Here is a 21,827-nt window from a genome sequence, read left to right as displayed (position 1 = left end):
ACTATAGGCTCGCTCTTTCGTCACTAAATGGCAAGAGAAAATCGCGAGAAAAAGGAAATATACAAATTTGAAAAATACATCAAAAAAATTAGGAATTAATAATAATTATCTCAGATCGCAAGAAATTAGGTCAGCAAAAGTTCTAGAATTTTTGTGTACGATTTACGACGCATAAGTTAAGAAATAATTATTGTATGTCAGTATTAATCATGTTTAGTCTTAAGATAAGGCGAAGTCCGGATGTTAGGTTTATACTAAGGTATCGAATAAACGAAATCAAATGCTAGCGATCAAAGAACGAACCAACAAAGATATTATTTGGCGCCGAATATTTGTGTATGTTTAATTCAACTAGCGACAGCGGCTTCTTGGGCGACATATTTTCATCTTGGGTTTCTCAGAATTGATATTGAGATGGTGAGTTCAAACACGGCACAACCATGGAGAACTAGAGGGGTTCGATTTGTGAATCATTAAAAAGAGTGGGAATGACGCATGTTTATGTATGTTAATAATGTGCTATGATTGGGTGAAAGAGTGAAAAGATGCATGTGTGAGTGAAAAAGGAAAAAGAGTAGTGCGAGCGAAGAGGGAGTTTTAAAAAGATCGTGACACGGCGAACGAGAGAATGAGAACAGAAAAACTCTTGATTCCGTCAGAGTAGGTACTCGTCGACCTGACTCGGGGTTAATATCCTTTAAATCTTTTGCATTTTGTTAATCCGGACGTATCCTAACTTGATTGAAAAATACATATATGACTTTTATTACTGCAATTAAATGTTTCATGATTTATTTTTATCAAATTAAAAATTTTTCCGGTTCTATATAAATGGTTCACAATCCATACTGAACCCACCAATCAGACAACGAGCCATCAGAAGGTGGATTTCAGCTTGTTACACTGAATTCACACGAGCGCCACCTAGGGGATGTAGTAATTACTATAATCCGTTCACCACTTTTCTATTGGAGTGGGCACACCGTGGTCTCATGCTTTCGCATTAGAAAATTGCATCGAACTCTATAATATCTGTTAAAGTTGTTTGTCTGTTTAAGTCTGTTAAAGTTATTTGCAAAGTTTAATTGTCAAAATATTATGCAATTTAGTTGCTTTAGACAATAAGAAACATTATTTTGTACAATTATAAGTGTTTGTAAAAGAAAAGACAAAATTTTTGGTGAAAAGGAATACCTTCGATATTGTGGTTATGTTCATTTAATCCGTTCACGAATTTGCCAAATTCATTATGGGGTGTCGGTAATTGATTTTTGAGGTTCGGAAATCCAAAATCAATTAAAGAGATATTGAATATTAAAGATAAAAAAATACGTATAATTCCTTAAAAAGTTTCTTCTGTTGGGCGTCGTTCACTAAGAGATACGTATGTCGTTCACTGGGTTTGAAGGTACAATAAGAATATTTCAAATCTATTAAATCTACTCAAATTTGAGACTAATATTTATTCAATTATATTTCAAAACATAATCACAGCAAAAAAAATCACCGGTTATAATATTTACAACATTAAAAAAAAACGTAACTTAGAATTTTAAGCTGAAAAACGCCCGTTATAAAAAAAGTGAAGAGAAGCACAATGTTAATTTTTGAAACCCCTACAACATTAATATAACAACTTTTGGAAATTTTTTGAAAATCTAAAGGTCAACTTAGGACTCCATAAAACAGAATGAAAAATTGGAATGAATGCACTTCATCGGCACGCGTGCGACACATATATCACGCATATGCGGACACATCGTTTTGATGACCTGCGAGAGACATGAGGGTTTATTCGCACTCGTGCCTGCACCACGCGTGCTTATTGTTATCTGGGTAAGAGTACAAATAAATAATAATTACAATTTGAAACTTCATTTTGTATTTTATTCGAGCAAGCACGAAATTACAAAGTTGAAGCGACTAACGCAAAACGACAATATTTAGATTGAATTAACCTAATGCTTCGCAAAACATTGGTTGAAATATTCAAGACAACAGATTGCATAATTCAGAGATTATGTAAAAAACCAAACACTTTAATACTTTAAGGCCATGTAATACTAATCAGATTCCTACTTTTCCGACAATATTCATCATACCAATTCCACGTGAAACTAGATATCGAGCTGAAAATTTGGGGAAATAAAGAATGTTTATGTCATAATAAATTTTTACTAACACACACAAAAATTCCAAAAACTATATTTTTTGTAATTGTAACAATTTATTATGACATAAGCGTTCGTTAAGGGCATGTAATACTATTTATTTTAAGCAATAATATTAGAAAAAATTATCCGGGTAAACAATAAATATGTAAAATTATTTTTATTTGTTTTGGAGCTCACTGCGTCCACACGGATTGAGATATCGTCTTTAGAAGTTGAAAGATTAAATAAAAAGCACTAAAGAACGTTTATATACATCAATATGCCTATAATTTCAAAGGAAGTTTATTTATAAATTGAGAAAGTAGGATATTACCACTCGAGTTGTTTGTAGGGATTGTTTTGTTTGATGCATTTCAGATTTTTTGATGCGTGTATGTTGAGCTCTGACTAAAATTTTGGACTAAATCGTCTAAACATTCTAAAAAAATCAATATAAACAATAAAATTTGCAAATCCACAAACAAGTATCTGAACACAAGTAACCTGTTATTATTTTTGGAGCATTTTTAGCTATTTCCAGCGAATCAAAAATTATAAAATGCATCAAACCAAACATTACCTGCAAAGTGTTATAGCTCGAGTGGTAATATCCTATTTGATCAATTTATAGCAAAAATTTATTTGAAATTATAAACATTTTGACGTATAAGAACGTTCCTTATTGTTTTTTATTTAATCTTTCAAATTACACAGACAATATCTCACCCGTGGAGACGTAGTGAGCACAAAAAAATGTTTAAAAAATTGTACACTTTTATTTTTTACTCGTATACATTTTTTCAAAATTTTACACTTAAACTAAATATAAAAACGCAATTTGATGTCTGATGTCCTATATTACAGACTTTGAGAGCGGTATATCATTCCTTTGAACATGGTGAAAAAAAAAATTAATGACCAAGCTTAGTCACGTGATCTCTACTTTATCGACATCGAAAGTTGCATTTTTCTCCGCTATAAAATGTTCAAAATGCTCTAAAAATAATCACAGGTTTATAAATAAATTTTCTTTGAAATTATAAACATATTGACGTATACCAACCTTCTTTAGTCTTTTTTATTTAATCATTTAAATTCTAAACCCGATATCTCACCCGTGTAAACACAAAAAAAAAATTAAGAAACTTTTACACATTTATTCTTTACTCGAAATTTTTTTTCAAAATTCTGACTTAAACTAAATATACAAGCGCAATTTATAGTCTTATTTCCTATATTCTAAACTTTGAGAGAGAGATATCATTCCTTTGGAAAATTTATTGGTATGCTAAAAAACATAAATTTACTTTACGGAAATTTTTCCACAACAGCTCACACCCACACTAATTGAGATATTGTGTTAAAAAGTTGAGAAATTAATTAAAAGGCACCAAGGAACGTTTATATGGTCCTTAATTTCTGAAAATACAAAAAAATTCATGTTTAATTTTTTTGTATTTCCAGAATTTTAGGAGAATAAAAACATTCCTCAGTGCCTTTTTAATCATTTTCTCACTTCATATCCCAATTTTTGTGAGTGTGAGTTGTTGCAAAAAAATACCGATAAGGCCGAACTCGTATAAGTATTAAGTGGCCTAAAATATAAATTAGAAATTCTTACCGATATATTTTTAAAATAAACATACAAGATTATAGAGCGCAATAAAAAAATCTTGTGCAATTACACAGAAATTGATCAGATAATATTAGAAATATTATTCGAACACCAATCTAAAACCAAAATTCACAAAATTTTTGCCTTGTTCTTTTAAGACGCTTAAAACAACACACACAAAAAATACTTTAAAAAATTGTGCAGATTTTTTAAAATAAACTAATTTTTTTTCAAATCTTTGACACAATATTGTACTACTTATGCCAAAATCCAATCTCCTTCATCTTCGTCTGAAAGTATTTTTCCAGAAGATTTGCACACCTAAAATATTCAGTCCCTTTGTCATTGTAAAATCTACAATTCGTGAAGATTCTTGTCATATCTGCAATGAAAAGTCTGCGACTAACATAATAGCCGCTTTTCAGCCGATCAGTCATAGTTTTTAGATCCATTGGATATTTAACGTGATCGTAATAATCTGGAACTTCGTTTTTATCTACTGGTTTCAAAAATGGCCAGGCATTACTTTGTTTTTTGACACTATTGAGAACTTCTTTTAGTCCGTTGTGCAAAGAATTTTTTACGTCCAAACAAGCCTCGACGGGCTCTTCTCCTGGAATTATTTTCGAAAGGCCTCTTGTCCTCGTCTGGTTGTAACCCTTCCAGCCAGTCTCGAAAATTCCTAAAAATGGATTAAGGAAACACTCACAAAGAAAGGAATATTAAAATTGTACATGATCAATTTTTCATTTTCCTTGACCGTTTTCGATTTTTCTTTTAGATATAAGAAAAAACACCAGCCTTAAGGGCATCCCAGTGGGCACAAAATTTGGCGACGTATTTACGACATCGTTACGACATCTTTAGCACATCCTATGTCCATGTCGTTTCGGTGTCTTTGAGATATCGTAAAGACATCGTCAGATCATACGACTTATTTAAGATATCTTAAAGACATGAACATAGGATATCGTAAAGTTGTCGTAAAGATGTCGTAACGATGTCGTAAAGACGTTGCCAAACTTCGTGTCCACTGGGATATGATACTTAAAAAATTGTCGATTTTACCAGTTTTATGTTCCCCCTGCTTTTTTTCTAGAATAATAAATATTTTGTCTTAAAATTTGGGAAATGGTAGCGAACATGCTAACGGACGTCCCCACACACTTTTTTGTGGGTTAATTAAAAAAAGTTTTAATTTAGCAAAATTTAATTAACAACGTGCATGTATATTTCGAGGTTATGTGTGTTACAATTCACCCGAGCGTTACTTCAAAACTAAACAATATTTTTGGACGAAAACTTTTAACTGAAAAATAAACATAGTAACTAATCACCCTAAACTAACCTTGTTTGCAGGCAATTGAAAAAGTTTATTTCATAAATAATTTCCAGATTATCGGAAAGGCAGACATGAAAAAGGACGTAACCTCATAAGCATATGCATAAAATTTTTATTTAGCACAATACATTTTTTTGTTATTATCCCTCAAAAAAGAGTCCGGGAACGCCCGTTATGATATTTTATAGCATCTCCGAATTCAGTTTTTTAAAATTTTCATTTTTGTGGGAAAAAAGCCGGGGAAAATCTAAGTATCACATGCCCTTAAATTACGTAAAACATACGTACAAATTTTGCACGAAAAATGTAAGAATTAAACTTCTAGTAAAAACAATTCATTTTCAACAAAATATTTAAATGTTAAAGCAAAATGATAGTTGTTATTACAGTCAAGAAGTTTTTTAATTTTTCCAAATTTTCATACAAATAAGGAATAGATGCATTTTCAGTTAAAAATTAATTTTCAACTAAATAGTTGAATTTTCGACCAAAGAAATTTATTTTTAACTTTCAAAAAAATAAATTTTTAACCAAAAATAGAATATTTAAAGGATTGGAACGATTGGAAAGGCGAAATATCTCTTTTTATCATAATGAATCATCGTGAAAGCATTAAATCGAGAATATTAAAATGTTTAGTAAACAAAATTAATATTCAATTGAATAATTAATGTTTCAACCAAACAGCTAAATTTAAAAAAAGATTAAATTTCTATTTAAAAAAATACATTTTCCACAAAAAACGGAAAAGGTACATTTTCAGTTAAAAAATTGATTTTTAACTGCAATTATTCATTTTTAACAAAATATTTGAATTTTTAACAAAAACTTAAATGATTAAATTTTGAATTAAAAGTACAAAATTGATTTTTTTATTTAAAAGAATAAAGTCTCAACAAAGTGATGAAGTTTTAACTACTGAGACTAGTTTTCTACAAACAAAAAAAAACAAAGAATTTTCACTAAATAGTTCAATTTTCAACCAAAGCAATGAATTTTTATTTTTAAAAGCTAAATTTTTAATCACAAATAGAATATTTAAATGTTCAACCAAAGAAATTAATTTTTAATTCAAACAAAGTGGCAAATCTTCGTAAAAAAAAATTCTCAATAAAAAGTTTAATAATGACATTGGCATCAAAAAATTCTTATTTTTAGTTTTGTTAAAAAATATTAAACCAACAAATAAAATTTTTCAACTAATTAGTTAAATCCTTAACCAAAACAAACTTAATAAAATTATTTTCAAATCAAACCCAAGAATTGTCAACGAAGAATGATTTTCCAGAGAAGAAAGAAAAAAAATCTCCAAAATGTTGAATTTATAAGAAAAAAAAAATTTCCTGCAAAGGAGTTGAGTTTTCAATCCGAAAATATGAATTTTCAAAAAAGTAGTTGAATTATTAATACAAAAGATTAATTTTCAACCCAAAATAGATTATTTCAATTTTTAACCAAAGAAATAAATTTTTAACCTAAAACAGAATATTACAATGTTTATCAAAAAATTAATTTTTAATGAAATGCTCAATGTTTCAAACAAATACATTTTCAAAAATGAAGATTAAATTTCCATAAAAAAAGAAATAGGTAAATTTTCAGTTAAAGAAGTGGATTTTTAAAACAAATTATGAATTTTTAACTAAATATTTGAACTTGCAAAAAAAAAACTAAAATAATTAAATTTTGCACTAAACCTATAATATTTTTTTTTTTTAGGTACAAGAGTAAATTTTCAAGAAAATGGTGGAGTTTCAACTAATGAGATTAATTTTCTAGAAGAAAAATTTTTTTACAAAGAATAGAATATTTAACCAAAGAAAATAATTTTGAGCCAAAAACAGAATATTTAAAGTTTCAGCAAAAAAATTAATTTTCAACAAAGCAGTTAATTTTTCAAACAAAGTGGCGAATCTTCGATAAAAAAATAATTTCCTTAACAAAAAGTGAAATAGTTGATATTTTCAGCAAAAACATTCTTATTTTCAGTTAAAAACAACTGTATTAAAAAAAAAGAATTTACAAGAATTTTAAAGCAAAGCGAGGAATTATCAACGAAGAAAGATATTTCAGTAAAAAAAGAAAAAAATCTCATCAAAAATATTAAATTTTCAATCCAAAAAGGACAAATTTCCTGCAAGACAGTTGAATTTTCAAGCCAAAAATATGAATTTTCAACGAAGGAAATGAATTTATGAACTAAAATGATAATTCTTCAAACAACGAAATTATATTTTTTTAGATAGTTAGATTTTCAATAGAAAAGTTTAATTTTTAACTAAAAAAGATTAGTTTTCAACAAAAAATAGAATAGTTATAATTTTAAACAAAAAATGAACTTTTAATAAAAAACAGAATATTGCAATTTTCAGTAAAAAAACTAATTTTCAACTAAATAGTTGAATTTTCAACCAAAGAAATGAATTTTAATTTTTAAAAGACAAATTTTTAAACAAAAATATAATATTAAAATGTTCAACAAAAGCAATTAATTTTTAACCAAAAACAGAATATTTAGAGTTTCAGTAAATAATTCAATTCTCAACGAATTAGTTAAATTTTGAAAATGAAGTCGTGAATCTTTGTGAAAAAATGAATTCTCAACAAAAAAAAGTGTCATAGTTGACATTGCCACCAAAAAATTTCTAATTTTTAGGTTTGTTAGAAATATTAAACCAAAAAATAAGAATTTTCAACAAATTAGTTGAATTTTTATGGAATGAAATTTTTTTAATGAAAGAAACTAATTTTTAACTAAAATGATAAACTTTGAAATAATAAAATTGTTCTTCAATCAAATAGTTTAATTTTAAATATAAAAGATTAATTTTCAATGACACGTAGAATGGTTATATTTTTAATCCAAGAAACGAATTTTTAACTAAAAAAAGAATATTAAAATGCTCAGTAAAAATTTAATTTTTAATTAAATAGTTAAGTTTTCATCCAAACAGATAAATGTTCAAAAAAGAAGATTAAATTTATATAAAAAAGATACTTTTTCACAAAAAATAGAATAGATTAATTCTCAGTTAGAGAAATAAATTTTTAATTCAAATTATGAATTTTCAAACAAAAAAATTAATATTCAATAAAAAAAAATGGATTTTCAACCAAATATTTGAATATTTAAATAAATCCTACAATATTTAAATTTTCAAACAAAAATTCGAGTTATTTTTTTTGTTAGAATAATAAATTTTCAACAAAATGATGAAGTTTCAACTAATGAGATCAATTATCTACAAAAAAACAACGAATTTCCAACTAAATGGTTGAATTTTTATCCAAAAAAATTATTTTTCAACTTGAAAAGATAAATTTTCAACCAAGAATTGAATATTTTAATGTTCCGGCAAAAAATTGATTTTTAACCGAAAACAGAAATAAAAAAGTGTAATAGTTGATATTGCCTGCAAAACATTAATTGTTAACTAAAATGATAATTCTTCAAACAAGAAAATTATATTTCACTCAAATAATTGAATTTTCAATACAAAAGATTAATTTCCAACCAAAAATAGAATAGTTAGATTTTTAACGAAAAAAATGAATTTTTAAATAAATACAAAATATTTAAATTTTCAGTAAAAAAGTTAATTTTTAATAAAATAGCTAAATTAAGAAAATCTAATATCTGTAAAAAAGAGATCATTTTTCCACAAAAATGCAATAGACAAATTTTCAGTTAAATAAATATACGAATTTCCTGTAAAACAGTTGAGTTTTCAACTCGAAAATATGAATTTTCAAAAAAGGAGTTGAATTTTCAATAAATAAAATGAATTTTTAACTAAAAATATGAATCTTCAAATTTAAAAATATATTTTTTAATCAAATAGTTGAATTTTCAATGCAAAAGATTAATTTTTAACTAAAATTATGATTTTTGAACCAAGAACAGAATAGTTAAATTTTAAACCAAATAGATAAATTTTCAAACAAGAATATTAAATTTCTAAAAAAAAAGGCTACATTTACCACAAAAAATGAAATAGGTAAATTTTTCGTTAAAGAAATTAATTTTTAACTGAATTTAAGAATTTTCAACAAAAAATATTAATTTTTAACCAAATGTTTGAATTTTTAAGAGTAACTAAAATAGTTCAATTTTGCAAAAAACCATAAGTTATTTTTTCAGTTAGAAGAGTAAATTTACAACAAAATGATTAATTTTCTACCAAAACAAACGAATTTTCAACTAAATATTTAAATTATCAACCATTGAAAAGAATTTTCAACGTAAAAGGATACATTTTTAACCAAAAACAGAATATTTAAAGTTTCAGTAAAAAAATCAATTTCCAACTAAATAGTTAAATTTTCAAAGAAATTCGTAAATCTTCGATAAGAAAATGAATTCTCAACAAAGAGTGAAGGATTTTTCAGTGATTAAAGAAAAAAATGTTATCCAAAATGTTGAATTTTCAAGTCAAAACAAAAAAACAAACTTCTTGCAATAGATCTGAATTTTCAACCCAAATGTATGAATTTTAAAAAAAGAAGTTGAATTTTCAACGAAAGAAATTAATTTTTAAACAAAATTATGAATCTTCGAGTACAAAAAATTTTTTTATCGAATAGTTGAATTTTCAAATCAAAAGATTAACTTTCAACCAAACATAGAATAGTTAGATTAAGTTAGACAAAAAATGGAATAAGTAAATTTTTTAGTTAAAAAAGTTAATATTCAACTAAAAGTATGAATTTTCAACTAAAAAATCGAAATTTGTAACAAAAACTAGAATAGTTCAATTTTCAGTTAGAAAAATGATGTTTCAACAAAATGATGAAGTTTTAAATTATGAGATTACTTTTCTACTAAACAGACGAATTTCCAAAAATAGTTCAATTTTAATTAAAAGAAAAATTTCATCTAATCTTAAAGTAGTAAAATTTTCAAAAAAAAATATTTTTAACGAAATGCTTGAAGTTTTAACTAAACCTATGAATTTTGAACCAAGAAAATTATATTTCTACAAAACAGATAAATGAATTTTAAATCATAGATTTTTTTATGTCATACGGTCCACATAATTTAAAATAATATTGAGCCAATAAACGTTTTTTTAACTCAGAATTTTAATTTTTTTAATCTAAATTTTAATCTTTAATATTACTAATTGTAAAAATATATTGAAAAAGGAGAGTTTAATAACATTAATTCTGAGTTCGGAAAAAATTTTTTTGGCTCATTTTAATTTTAAATTATGTAAACCTTCAGACATAAAGAAAAATAAAAAAATGGTATAGTTAAATTTGCAGTTAAAAATATTAGTTTTCAATCAAAGAAATAATTTTTCATCCAAAAATATGAATATTTTCGGGCAAGAAAATCAAGTTTATACCAAAAAAGATTAATTTTAACAAAATACATGAATTTCAACCAAATATTTAAATATTTTATATTTTATTGAAATCTTTGGGAAATCATTGAAAACTCTCTTAAATCTTTGTAAATAATTGAGATCTTTTTTTATTATATTTGGTAATGTTGGTTAAATTATTGAAATCTTTTAAATCTATCCAAATTTTTGGCAAATTTTGTAAAAATTTTTAAATCTTTGGAAAATCAGTGACGTTTTTTCAAGCCTTTGAAATCTATCCGTAAAACTTGCTGAGTATTTCAACTCTTTGTGAAATAACTCACAAATAACTGAAATCTTTATGCAAACTTTGGAAATATTTGAAATATTTTAAAAATATGTTTGATAATATTTGTCATATTATTGAAATCATTAAAACCTTTGTGAAATCTTGCCGAAATTTTTAGAAATATTTTAAATATTTAAATAATATATTGGGTAATATTTCCAAAATTATTTAAATCTTTGGGAAATCATTGAAACTTTCCAGAAATTTTTGTGAAATCTTGAAAAGCATTTTAAATATTTTTAAATGTTTGTGAAAATATTGAAGTATTTTAAAACTTATCGAAGGTTTTGTGAACTAAATCTACTCGAAAACTTCAAAATAATTGGTAAATCATTTTAAATCTTTGTGCAATCTTTAAAATCTAGCTGAAATTTTTGCTAAATCTTTGTGAAATCTTTGGAAACATTTGAAACAATTTAAAAATATTTGGTAATGTTTGTGAACATATTGAAATCTTTGGAAAATCGTTGAAGTCTTTATGAAGACTTTCAAATCTATCTGAAATCTTAAAAATCTTTGTGAAATATTTGAAATAGTTAAAATATTTGGAAAGTTATTGAAATTTTTGTGAAACTGGTTTAATATCTTGTAAATTTTTTTTTAATATCAAGTCTTTGTGAAGTCTTTAAAAATCTTGGCGAAATATTTTTGAAATATTCGGTAATATTTGTAAAATTACAAAAATCTTTTAAATCTTTCGAAATATTTGAAATTTTTGTAAAATATGATATATATTTTAAATCAATCCTAAATTTTGGCGAAACCTGTGAAATGTTTGGGTAATCATTAACTTATTTGTCTAATCTACTAATATTTACTAATTATTAAAGAAACCAGTATTATCATCAAAGAATAACAGACATTCTTAACGTATTTTCAGAATAGATGGAGTTCCGAATTAAACATTTTTTAAATTAAATTTTTGTCTGAAAAAAGATCTTCTTTCGCCCCACTAGGAATTGAACTACAGAATTAAAGATTCTCGGTCAGGGTTTTCCCATTAAGCTACTAGAGAGATTTTTACAGACTAGATAAGGCTATGAATTAAACATTTTTTTAATTATTTTTTTTCTGGAAATGATTCTACAAACTAGATAAAGCATGAATTAGAAAATTTTTTTATTAAAATTTTTTCTGAAAAAAGATTTTCTCCTTTCACTCCATTGGACATTAAACCACTGAATTAAAGATTGCCGGTCAGGTGCTTTCCCATTAAGCTTCTAGAGAGATCGAGAGAAGAATCCTTTTTCAGAAATTTGCGTATTATTATGCCAGGTGTGACAAATCAAATTTTTCATGGAATCTGCATTATCATCAGAGAATAACAACATTTCTTAACGTCTTTCCAGACTAGATGAAGCTATGAAATGAAAAAGTTTTTATTCAATTTTTGTTCTGGAAAAAGATCTACTCCTTCGCCTCGCTAGGAATTGAACTACAGAAATAAAGATTGCCGGTCAGGTGCTTTCACAATAAGCTACTACAGAGATCGAGAGAAGAATCCTTTTGCAGAAAGACGCGCATAATTATGCCAAATGTTACAAGTAAATTTTTTCAAGGAATCTGTATTATCATCAGTGAATAACAGAATTTCTTAACGTCTCTACAGGCTAGCTTAAGCTATGAATTGAGATTTTTTAAATTAAATTTTTTCTAAAAAAAGATCTTCACCTATCGCTCCGTTAGGAATTCAACCACAGATCTAAAGATTGCCGGCCAGGTGCTTTCCCAGTAAGCTGCTAGAGAGATCAAGAGAAGAATCCTTTTTGAGAAATACGAGCATAATTATGCCAGATGTCACATGTTAAATTTTACAAGGAATCTGTATTATCATTAGAGAATAACAGAATTTCTTAACGTCTTTACAGGCTAGCTGATGCTATGATTGACATTTTTTAAATTTAATTTTTGTTCTGGAAAAAGATCTCCTTCGCTCCGCTGGGACTCGAACCACAGAAAAAATGTTATTAAATCAAATTACTCTCTAGAAAAAACGGTACGCCAATTCTGGTCATTTTAGAATAAAAATTCTCCGACCAAACTGATTAAAAATTAAAAGTTACCTGGTATCGCCTCAATCGGAATTCCTCGAACTCCCTCCTTGAAGCAAGTCAATCCAGGATGAATTTTCTGAACCTCCTGATGTCTCTGCTCAATCAGCTTCTTTAAAACTTCCTTCTGAATCTTAATCACCGACGAAAATTCAGTATAAACAATCTTCGGATTCAGTTCGCAATGCATCAAAGTCGCATCATCATAATCTTTAATAAACCCCTGATAAAACGTCTTCGAGACTTTAATATTCTTGCTGAATCCCTGTTTCTTAAAGTACCCAATTGCAAACTTATCAGCGAAGGTCAAAAAGTGCAGAATATTCTTCCTGATGTGAAAGTCCTTGAGCATATTCATCAGATGCGTTCCATATCCCTTCACCTGTTCCTGACTCGTCACCGCGCAGAAAACAATCTCCGTGAATCCCTGCGAGGGGAACATCCGGAAACAAATTCCCCCGATCGGCCTTCCACTCTTGATGAGAGCGAGTGTCTTGTGCTTCGGATCAAAGACAAACTGCGAAATATACTCTTTGGGCATCTTAGGAAGCTGCTGGCAAAAGACGTTGTGCAGCCCGATCAGCCAGAGCATCGTCTGTTTCGATACCGGCTGTGTCAAACTATTCCCTATCAAGTGGAACTTGATCATGTTTCTGCTCTCTTCCATCTTCGGTGTCTCGTCTCTAGGAAGATTTGTTAGAAACTCAGGATCCGGTCCAACCATGTACTTCGGATTATCGATCCTCGCAATAATCTCTGCGATTCTGTAACTAGGAACATCTCGAACAGCTTCATCAATCCTCTGCTTCTTCGCTTCCAATTCCACGTCGTCTCTTTGATCCAGAGGTCTCTTCAAACTAGAATATTCCTCCGTGGAAGTCATGGTTTCAAGCTCGCTCTGTGTCCGATCTTCATCTACACCCTGAAGATATTCAGACACGGCCGAATTGAAATCCGAATTCCAGATCGGCGAATTTCGAGAGTGGAGTTCTTCCCCCAGCATTGAGAGAAATCGCGGAAAGTGAGTGAAAACGAGAATCCGTTTCTCCTCGGACATTTTGTTCCTCTCGCTGTGGCACTTCTCCATCAGCTGTTTGCAGACTGGAATCATCACGAGGCGAAGCAGGGTCCGGCCGAAAATTCGGGTCGTGTCGTGACGAGCAAGAGAATCGCAAAATGCAGGCACTTGGCAGAAAACCAGCCAACGCATGTAATTAATTTTGTAAACTGTCGCATCATTGGGGGAAATGGTATTTTGCATAGAACTTGGTGTCTCGAAATTCCAGTGGTTTAGACAATTGAGGAATATTTTGGCCGAGTTGTGCATCATCTGGAATTCCTGCGGCAGCAGATGATTGAATTTGTAGAGAACGAAATTCATAACGCCCTGTTCCATGTTTGTTCCCTCGAAAGGCGGTTGACCCAACTGGCCCTCGATGGTCGGATTCGTTTTGAAAATCATCGCTTTGCGAAGAACTTTGCAGAGGTAGCAATACACTTTTTGAGTGTCCGGGTCTTTCTCGGTTTTCATGCAATTGAAAATGTTCTCGACGTCGATGATCATTGCGAGGAATTTGTTTAATTCGTCGTCACTCGCTTGTTGAAAATGGGAGACGTGTTTTTCGAGAGAGTGGGCGCAGGTGTTGCAAGGATCAGAAAAAACGGCATTTACGTTTTTCTGGGGGGAATTGTTGGGGACTTGTTGGGACTTGAATCCGATGCATTTGCAAACTTCATCCTGACAGGCACTGAAGTTGGCGAGTTTTATGAGTTTTTTGGGTTGAGGCCAGGCATAGATTTGTTGTTTGCGTTCCTGGATTCGACGCTGATTGCTTTTGCGACTTACGTGTTCTCCGGATCGGGGGGGATTTGATTCGTTTATGGCATTTTCTTGGATTTGAGCAATCGCGGCTCCTGGTTCGTGAATGTCTTCCGACATTTTGAAAGACAGAGGTGTGATTTAACGCTTAAAATAGAAAATGAAAAAGAGGTTGGATTGAGGTGTCTAAAATTAAAGATTTTTTTTTTAATTTCAAGTTAAAAATCTTAGTAATTAAACAGAAACCAATATTAATTTCCTATAAAAACTCAAATAGAATTATAATATTTACTTCACGTAAATTCAGAGTCCAATAATTTATGAAATTACGATTTCATCGGAAAATTTACTTTTAAATTCATTTATTACTTGTTTGTAAAATAATAATTAAAAATAACAATTAAATACGACACTACTTTTTATTATTGTTATTAGAAGGAGTTTTGCATCTAAAATAACAAATAAATCGTAAAAAAATTATATAAAACAATGTTAATTTGCTTATTTATTCTTTAACAAAAAAACTATTTCGGCATTTAATTTTTGTCAAAAAAAATAGTATATAGAATAGTCAACAGAATTATAATATTTACTTCATATAAATTTAGAATCCAAACATGTTTATAAATTAAGAAATAACGATTGAATCGAAAAATCTACTTCTGAATTTATTTGTGTTATTATAAATACACTTGTTTCAAAAATGATGATTGAAAAGCAACAATCAGATACGAAAAACTGATTGTTATTATTGATTTGAGAATGATTTTTGAATTCAGAATAATAAAATTATATTTTAAAAAAATGTCAATTTGCGTACTTTATGTATTGTTTTATCATAAAAATATTTGTTTATAAAATAATAATTAAAGAAAAAAATTAAATACGAAACAATACTTTTCGTGATTGTTATGAGAATGATTTTTAAATTTGAAATATTTATAAAAAAAGAGTTAGAACAATGTTATTTGATTATTTGTTAATAAAAAAAAAAAACGATTTCATAATTTAATTCTTGTCAAGGAACAAACTTTTCTTCAGTTATTTTCTACTAACATTTTATTTATTAATACATTTAAAAGCACTTGTTTTTATTATGGTAATGAGAATGATTTTTAAATTAAAAATAATTTTAAAAAATGAATCAGAACAATGTTACTATCTCATTTATTAATAAAAAAATCCATTTCAGAAATTTTAATATGTACTTAATATAAATTCAGAATACAATAATTTAAGAAATAACGAATCCATCAAAAACTTTACTTCTAAATTCATTTCTTGTTTTATTACTAATGCACTTGTTTATAAAATAAAAATTAGATACGAATATCTACTTTTTATTGTTGTTATGAAAAGAATTTTTGCATTTAAAATAATAAATAATGAAAAAATCTCTTAAACTAATTTTAATTTAATCATTTATTATTTGTTTTAAACTGTTTCCGGATTGAATTCTTTGTCAAGAAACAAACTTTTTTTTAGTCCTTTTCTATTAACATTTTATCTATTATTAATTTCAAAAACGAATTTTTTACTGAAACTCAAATCCAATAGAATTATAATATTTACTTAATATAAATTCGGAATAAAAAAATGTTTATAAATTAAGAAATAACGATTAAATCGAAAAAATTTACTTCTAAATTTATATGTTTTATTATAAAAGCACTGGTTTATAAAATGATAACGAAAAAGAACAATTAGAACGATACAATACTTTTCATTATTGTTATAAGAATGATTTTTGCATTTGAAATAATAAAAAAAAATTAGTAAGAACAATTTTATTTGCTCATTTATTGATAAAAAAAACTATTTCAGAATGTAATTCTTATCAAGAAATAAATTTTGTATTTTAGTTTTTTTTCTATTAATATTTGATTTATTATTAAATTTAAAAAATGAATTTCCTACTGACACTTAAATACAATAAAATTATAATATTATCTTCACATAAATTCAGGATCCAATAATTTAAGAAATAACGATTCCATCGAAAAATTTACTTCTAAATTAATTTTTTGTTTCATTATTAATGCACTTGTTCATAAGATAATAATTAAAAATAACAATTAGATACGAAAAACTACTTTTTATTGTTGTTATGAGAATAATTTTTGCACTTGAAATAGAAAAGGAACAATGAAAAAATTATTTAAAACAATGTTACATTTTATGTATTGTTAAATTTAAAAAATGAATCTCCTATTAAAACACAAAACAAACTAGAATTATAATTTTTACATACTACAAATTCAGACTTCAAAAATGTTTTTAAATTAAGAAATAACGATTGAATCGAAAAAATGTACTTCTAAATTTATTTGTTTTATTATCGATAAAATTTTTTGTAAAATAATAATTAAAAAGAACAGTCAGATACGAAACAATACTTTTTATTATTGTTATAAGAATTATTTTTGCATTTGTAATGAAAAATAAATAATGAAAAAATTATTTGAAACAATATTAATTTGCTTATTCATTCTTAAAAAAAAAATATTTCAAGATTGAATCCTTGTCAAGAAATAAACTTTATGTTTTAGTTTTTTTCTATTAACATTTTATGTATTATTAAATTTAAAAAATTAATTTCCTACTAAAACTCTAACAAAATAGAATTATAATATTTACTTAAAATAAATTCAGAATCCGAAAATGTTTATAATTTAAGAAATAATTATTGAATGAAAAAATGTACTTCTAAATTTGTTTAATATGAATGCGCTTGTTTATAAAATAATACTTGAAAATAACAATTAGATACAAAAGGCTACTTTTTTGTTATTAAGGGAATGATGTTTGCATTTGAAATAATAGAAAAATAATTTAAAACAATGTTAATTAACTTATTTATTTTAAAAATATATATAAATTCATAATCCCAAAATTTTTATAAATTAGGAAATAACGATGGAATCGAAAAACTGGAATTCTAAGTTCATTTGTTTTATTATTTATGCACTTGTTTATAAAATAATAATTAAAAAGAACAATCAGATAGGAAACAATACTTTTTATTATTATTATGAGAATAATTTTTGAATTAAAAATAATAAAATAATGATTGAGAAAAATGTCAATATGCTTAAATATAATGTTCTATTTTTTTATTATCATCTTAGGTTTTATTAAATAAAACAATTGATTTCCTAATAAAACTGAAATATAATAAAATTATGATATTTACTTCATATACATTCAAAATCCAATAATTTAAAAAATAGTGATTGAATCAAAAAATTTACTTCAACATTTTTTTATTATGAATTCACTTGTTTATAAATAAATAAATTTAACCAAAATATTCATCAAAATAGTTAAGTTTTCAATCTGAAAACAATAAATGTTTTAGAAAACACTTGACTTTTAAACTGCAAAAGAAGTATTTGTAACAAGTAAACGAGTTTTCAACCAAGAAAGTTGAATTTTCAAATACAAAAGATAATTTAAAGGAATCTGTATTATCAGCAGATCTAGTTACTATCAAGCACTATAGATTCCATTCCACAATCTGTGAAATCAAAAATCAAAACTATTCGATTTTTAAATTCTTAAAATTAAACTGTTCGGAAAAAAATATCTACTCAAGTCGCCCCACTGAGAATCGGACCATAAATGAAAAATTTAGAAAAATATCATTTTAAAAATAAAAAAACCAATGTTCAACCAAATATGGAATCGTTAAATTTTAATTTGAAAAAACTAAATTGATAAAAAAATTAAAATGAACGAACTTTCAACTGCTTGAATTTAACTGAAAAAGTATAATTTTTCACAAAATAGTTGAATTCTCAAACAAAAGGATTAATTTGTCAAGAAAAACATTTCGGAATAGTTGAATTTTCAATTTATAATGAAAAATTGAAATCAAATATGGAATAGCTATATTTTCAGATAAAAAATTAATTTTACACCAAACAACGAATTTCAAATAGAATAATTACATTCTTTAATAAATGGTTAATTTTTACCACAGTAGGTAAATTTCCAACTACAAATATGAATTTTTATCAAAAATGTTAATTAAAAAAAAAAATTTTTTGTTAATTTTTTAAAAAGTTGAATTTTCAACCCAAAAATATATGAATTAAAAAAAATCTGTTGTGCTAAAAATAGGATTTTTGTTTCCGACAAATTTTTAATAAAATAGTCCAATTTTAAACCAATTAGTTAAATTCAACAAAATAGACAAACTTTGAAAAAATAGTGGAATTTTTAAAATAAAAATGTATTAATTTTCAACAAAAAAGTTAATTCTTAAGCAAACAAAAATAATTTTTCAACCAAGCAGTTGCATTTTTAATCAAAAAGAATGAATTTTATAACCAAAGATTAAATTTTTACCAGAAAGGAAGAATCTTCAACAAAATACATTAATTTTCAAACAGTAAAGATTAATTTTCAATTTGAAATATCAATTTTCAACCAAAAATGTAATATATAGTTAGATTTTCAGTAAATAAAATTAATTCTCAACCAACAAAAAACTCATTTTTAGAAAAGTAGTTGAAATTTCAAACAAACAGATGAATTTTTTAAGACAAGAGTTCAACATTGAACCCAAAAATCAATATAAATATAATATTTGTTGATTTAAAAAAACGGGAACCTTTATAAAATTAGATTTATAAATAAAAATTTATTTATAAATTATCTTTCAATTATTTTTCTTTCAAATTGAGAATCCAACTAGTTGGTTGCAATTTTGAAAATAACATTAAATTTTCAGTTAAGAAAAAACCATTGTCAATCAAAAATAAAACTAATTTTTGAAAACAGTCAAATTTTCAACCAAAACGATGAATTTTCAATAGAAAAAAATTAACAAAATATAGCAATTTTCTATCAAACAGTTGAATTTCCAACTTATGGAAGAAAAAATTTTACAACCATAAATGAAATTGCTACTTTTTCAGAAAAAAAAAATTAATTTTTTCTTTTTTTAAGTTTCCAATTTCGTATCTTGGTTCTGAGTTACTAGAAAAGCTTAAAAACGAATTTCCAATAAAATATTTCAATTGTATAATAAATAGATCAATTTTGTATCACAGTGGTTGGATTTTGCATTAAAAATATGAATTTCGATAAAAAAATTAATTTACGACCAAATAATAGAATTTTGAACTAAAATGGTAAATTTTCAAAAAAATTAATATTTTACAAAGTAGTTAAACTTTCAACGAAGTAGGTAAATATTAAACCAAAAAAAGATTAATTTTTAACGAAAAATGTAATAGTTGATATTTTAACTAAAAACTATTTTTATTTTAAATCAAACAGTTGAATTTAACAACAAAAGACGAATTTTCAGCAAAATAGTTTAATTCTAATACAAAACAGATTAATTGTCAAGCAAGCAGTTTAATTTTCAACCAAAAAGTTAGTTTTTGAAGAAAAAAGATTAATTTTCTACAAAAAAATATGAACCTACAACCTAGTGCATACTTCAATTTTCAACTAAAAAAGATTACTTTTTAACAATATACTTTTATTTTCATAAAAATAGTGGAATTTTTAACCAATCGAGACGAATTTCGAAACAAAAATATAATGGTAGACATTTAAACGAAAAAAATTGAATTTTAACAAAGATTAGTAGGATTTTCTTATTAAGTTTTAATAATTTAGTTAAATTTGGACCGAAAAAAAAAGAAAATATGAAAATTTCATGAAAATACGAAAAAAAAGAAAAAAAAAAGTTTATTAAATTATTTAATTAATGTTTAATTTCTCAATACCCATACTGTTATCAAATAGTTTTAACGGGACTGAAAAATCCCGAAAAATAAAATTCCTGAATGATAAGACTCTCGAACAGCTTTTAATTCTACGGAATTTGAAAATTCCCGAATAAAATTCTTGACAAAAAATTCCCGAATTGAGAATTAAAATTTTTTTAAATGTTATTTATTTTTCAGAAAAAAAAAATGTTATAAAAAATACATTTTTTAAATGTTTATAAAATTCTTTTTTAAATATAAAATAACAATAATTGATAAAACATATAACTTTGAAACATTAAAAATATATTTTTTTTTATAAAAAAATTGATTATTGTATTTTTAACAAATAAGAAAATTTATAAACGAAAACTTTTATTTTTAAAATTTTGGAATGTCATAACTACGTAATATCATAAACTATTGGGGAATTTGATTACGTATTCAAGAATTTTCCAATTCTGTAATTTTATCATTGGAAAATTTTTCAATTCGAGCATTTTAAAGTGTCGTGAATTTTATTTTTGGGGATTTTTCAATCGTACCAACTTTTAATTATTTATCTTCGTGAATTTTATAGTTCAGATATTTTATAATTCGGCAATTTTATTTTGCTGGAATTTTATTCTTAGTAAATTTTATTATTCGAGAATTTTGTTTTTGAGGTTTTTCGGTCGTACCAATTTTTAATTGTTAATATCCGGAAATTTTCTTATTCATGAACTTTACAGTGACAGGAATTTTAATATTCGAAAATTGTATTTTTCAGAAATTTTATCACTCAGAAATTTTATTATACAGGATTTTTCCAATTTGGGAATTTTATTATTCAGAAATTTTATCATTGGGAAACTGTATTATACAGTAATTTTATTATTCGGAAATTTTCCAATTCGGGAATTTTATTTTTTGGGATTTTTCAGTCGTCAGAATTTTTAATTTTTTATCTCCGGAAATTTTTTAGTTTAGATATTTTATAATTCGGCAATTTTCTTACAAGAATTGTATTTTTTTTAGAAAATTTATTATTCGGAAATTTTATTATTCAGAAATGGTATTATTTGGAAATCTTATTATACAAGAATTTTCCAACTCGAGAATTTTTTTATTCGGAAATTTTATTTTTGGGGATTTTGCAGCCATTCCAATTTTCAATTATTTATCTTCGGGAATTTTATAATTCGTGAATTTTCTTGTTCAGATATTTTATAATGAGGTCAATTTGTTTACGGAAATTTTATTATGCAGGAATCTTATTATTAGCAAATTTTCCAAATTCGGGAAACTTATTTTTTGACATTTTTTGGTCCTCCCAATTTTTAATTGTTTATATTAGGGAATTTTTTTATTCGGGAATTTACAGAAATGTGGGAAATTCAAAATGGGAGGTAGAAAGGAGAAAAATGAGAAGGGTATGTAATATTCGAGAAGGGGTTATGGAGTGGCAGGACATAGAGTTAGAGCTA

At 25.8% G+C, this 21,827-nt stretch overlaps 1 protein-coding gene across 1 annotated transcript in view; it reads right to left on the bottom strand.

Annotated features, from left to right (window-relative positions):
- Positions 1-3,248: 3,248 nt before the first annotated feature.
- Positions 3,249-21,827, bottom strand: part of LOC117175634 (histone acetyltransferase KAT2A-like) — a 22,606-nt gene continuing 4,027 nt past the window's right edge. The window contains exons 2-3 of the mRNA XM_033365343.1: positions 12,829-14,782; positions 3,249-4,450 (exon numbers count right to left, since the gene is read on the bottom strand). Coding sequence (XP_033221234.1) covers positions 4,023-4,450; positions 12,829-14,755 — 2,355 coding nt within the window. The 5' untranslated portion in view covers positions 14,756-14,782 and the 3' untranslated portion in view covers positions 3,249-4,022. The remainder of the gene's footprint in view (positions 4,451-12,828; positions 14,783-21,827) is intronic.

The sequence above is a fragment of the Belonocnema kinseyi genome, chromosome 1 (genome assembly GCF_010883055.1).
Source record: "Belonocnema kinseyi isolate 2016_QV_RU_SX_M_011 chromosome 1, B_treatae_v1, whole genome shotgun sequence".
Classification (NCBI taxonomy): Eukaryota; Metazoa; Arthropoda; class Insecta; order Hymenoptera; family Cynipidae; genus Belonocnema; species Belonocnema kinseyi.
The sequence above is the reverse complement of the archived record's forward strand: the minus strand, read 5'-3'. Positions and strand labels throughout refer to the sequence as shown.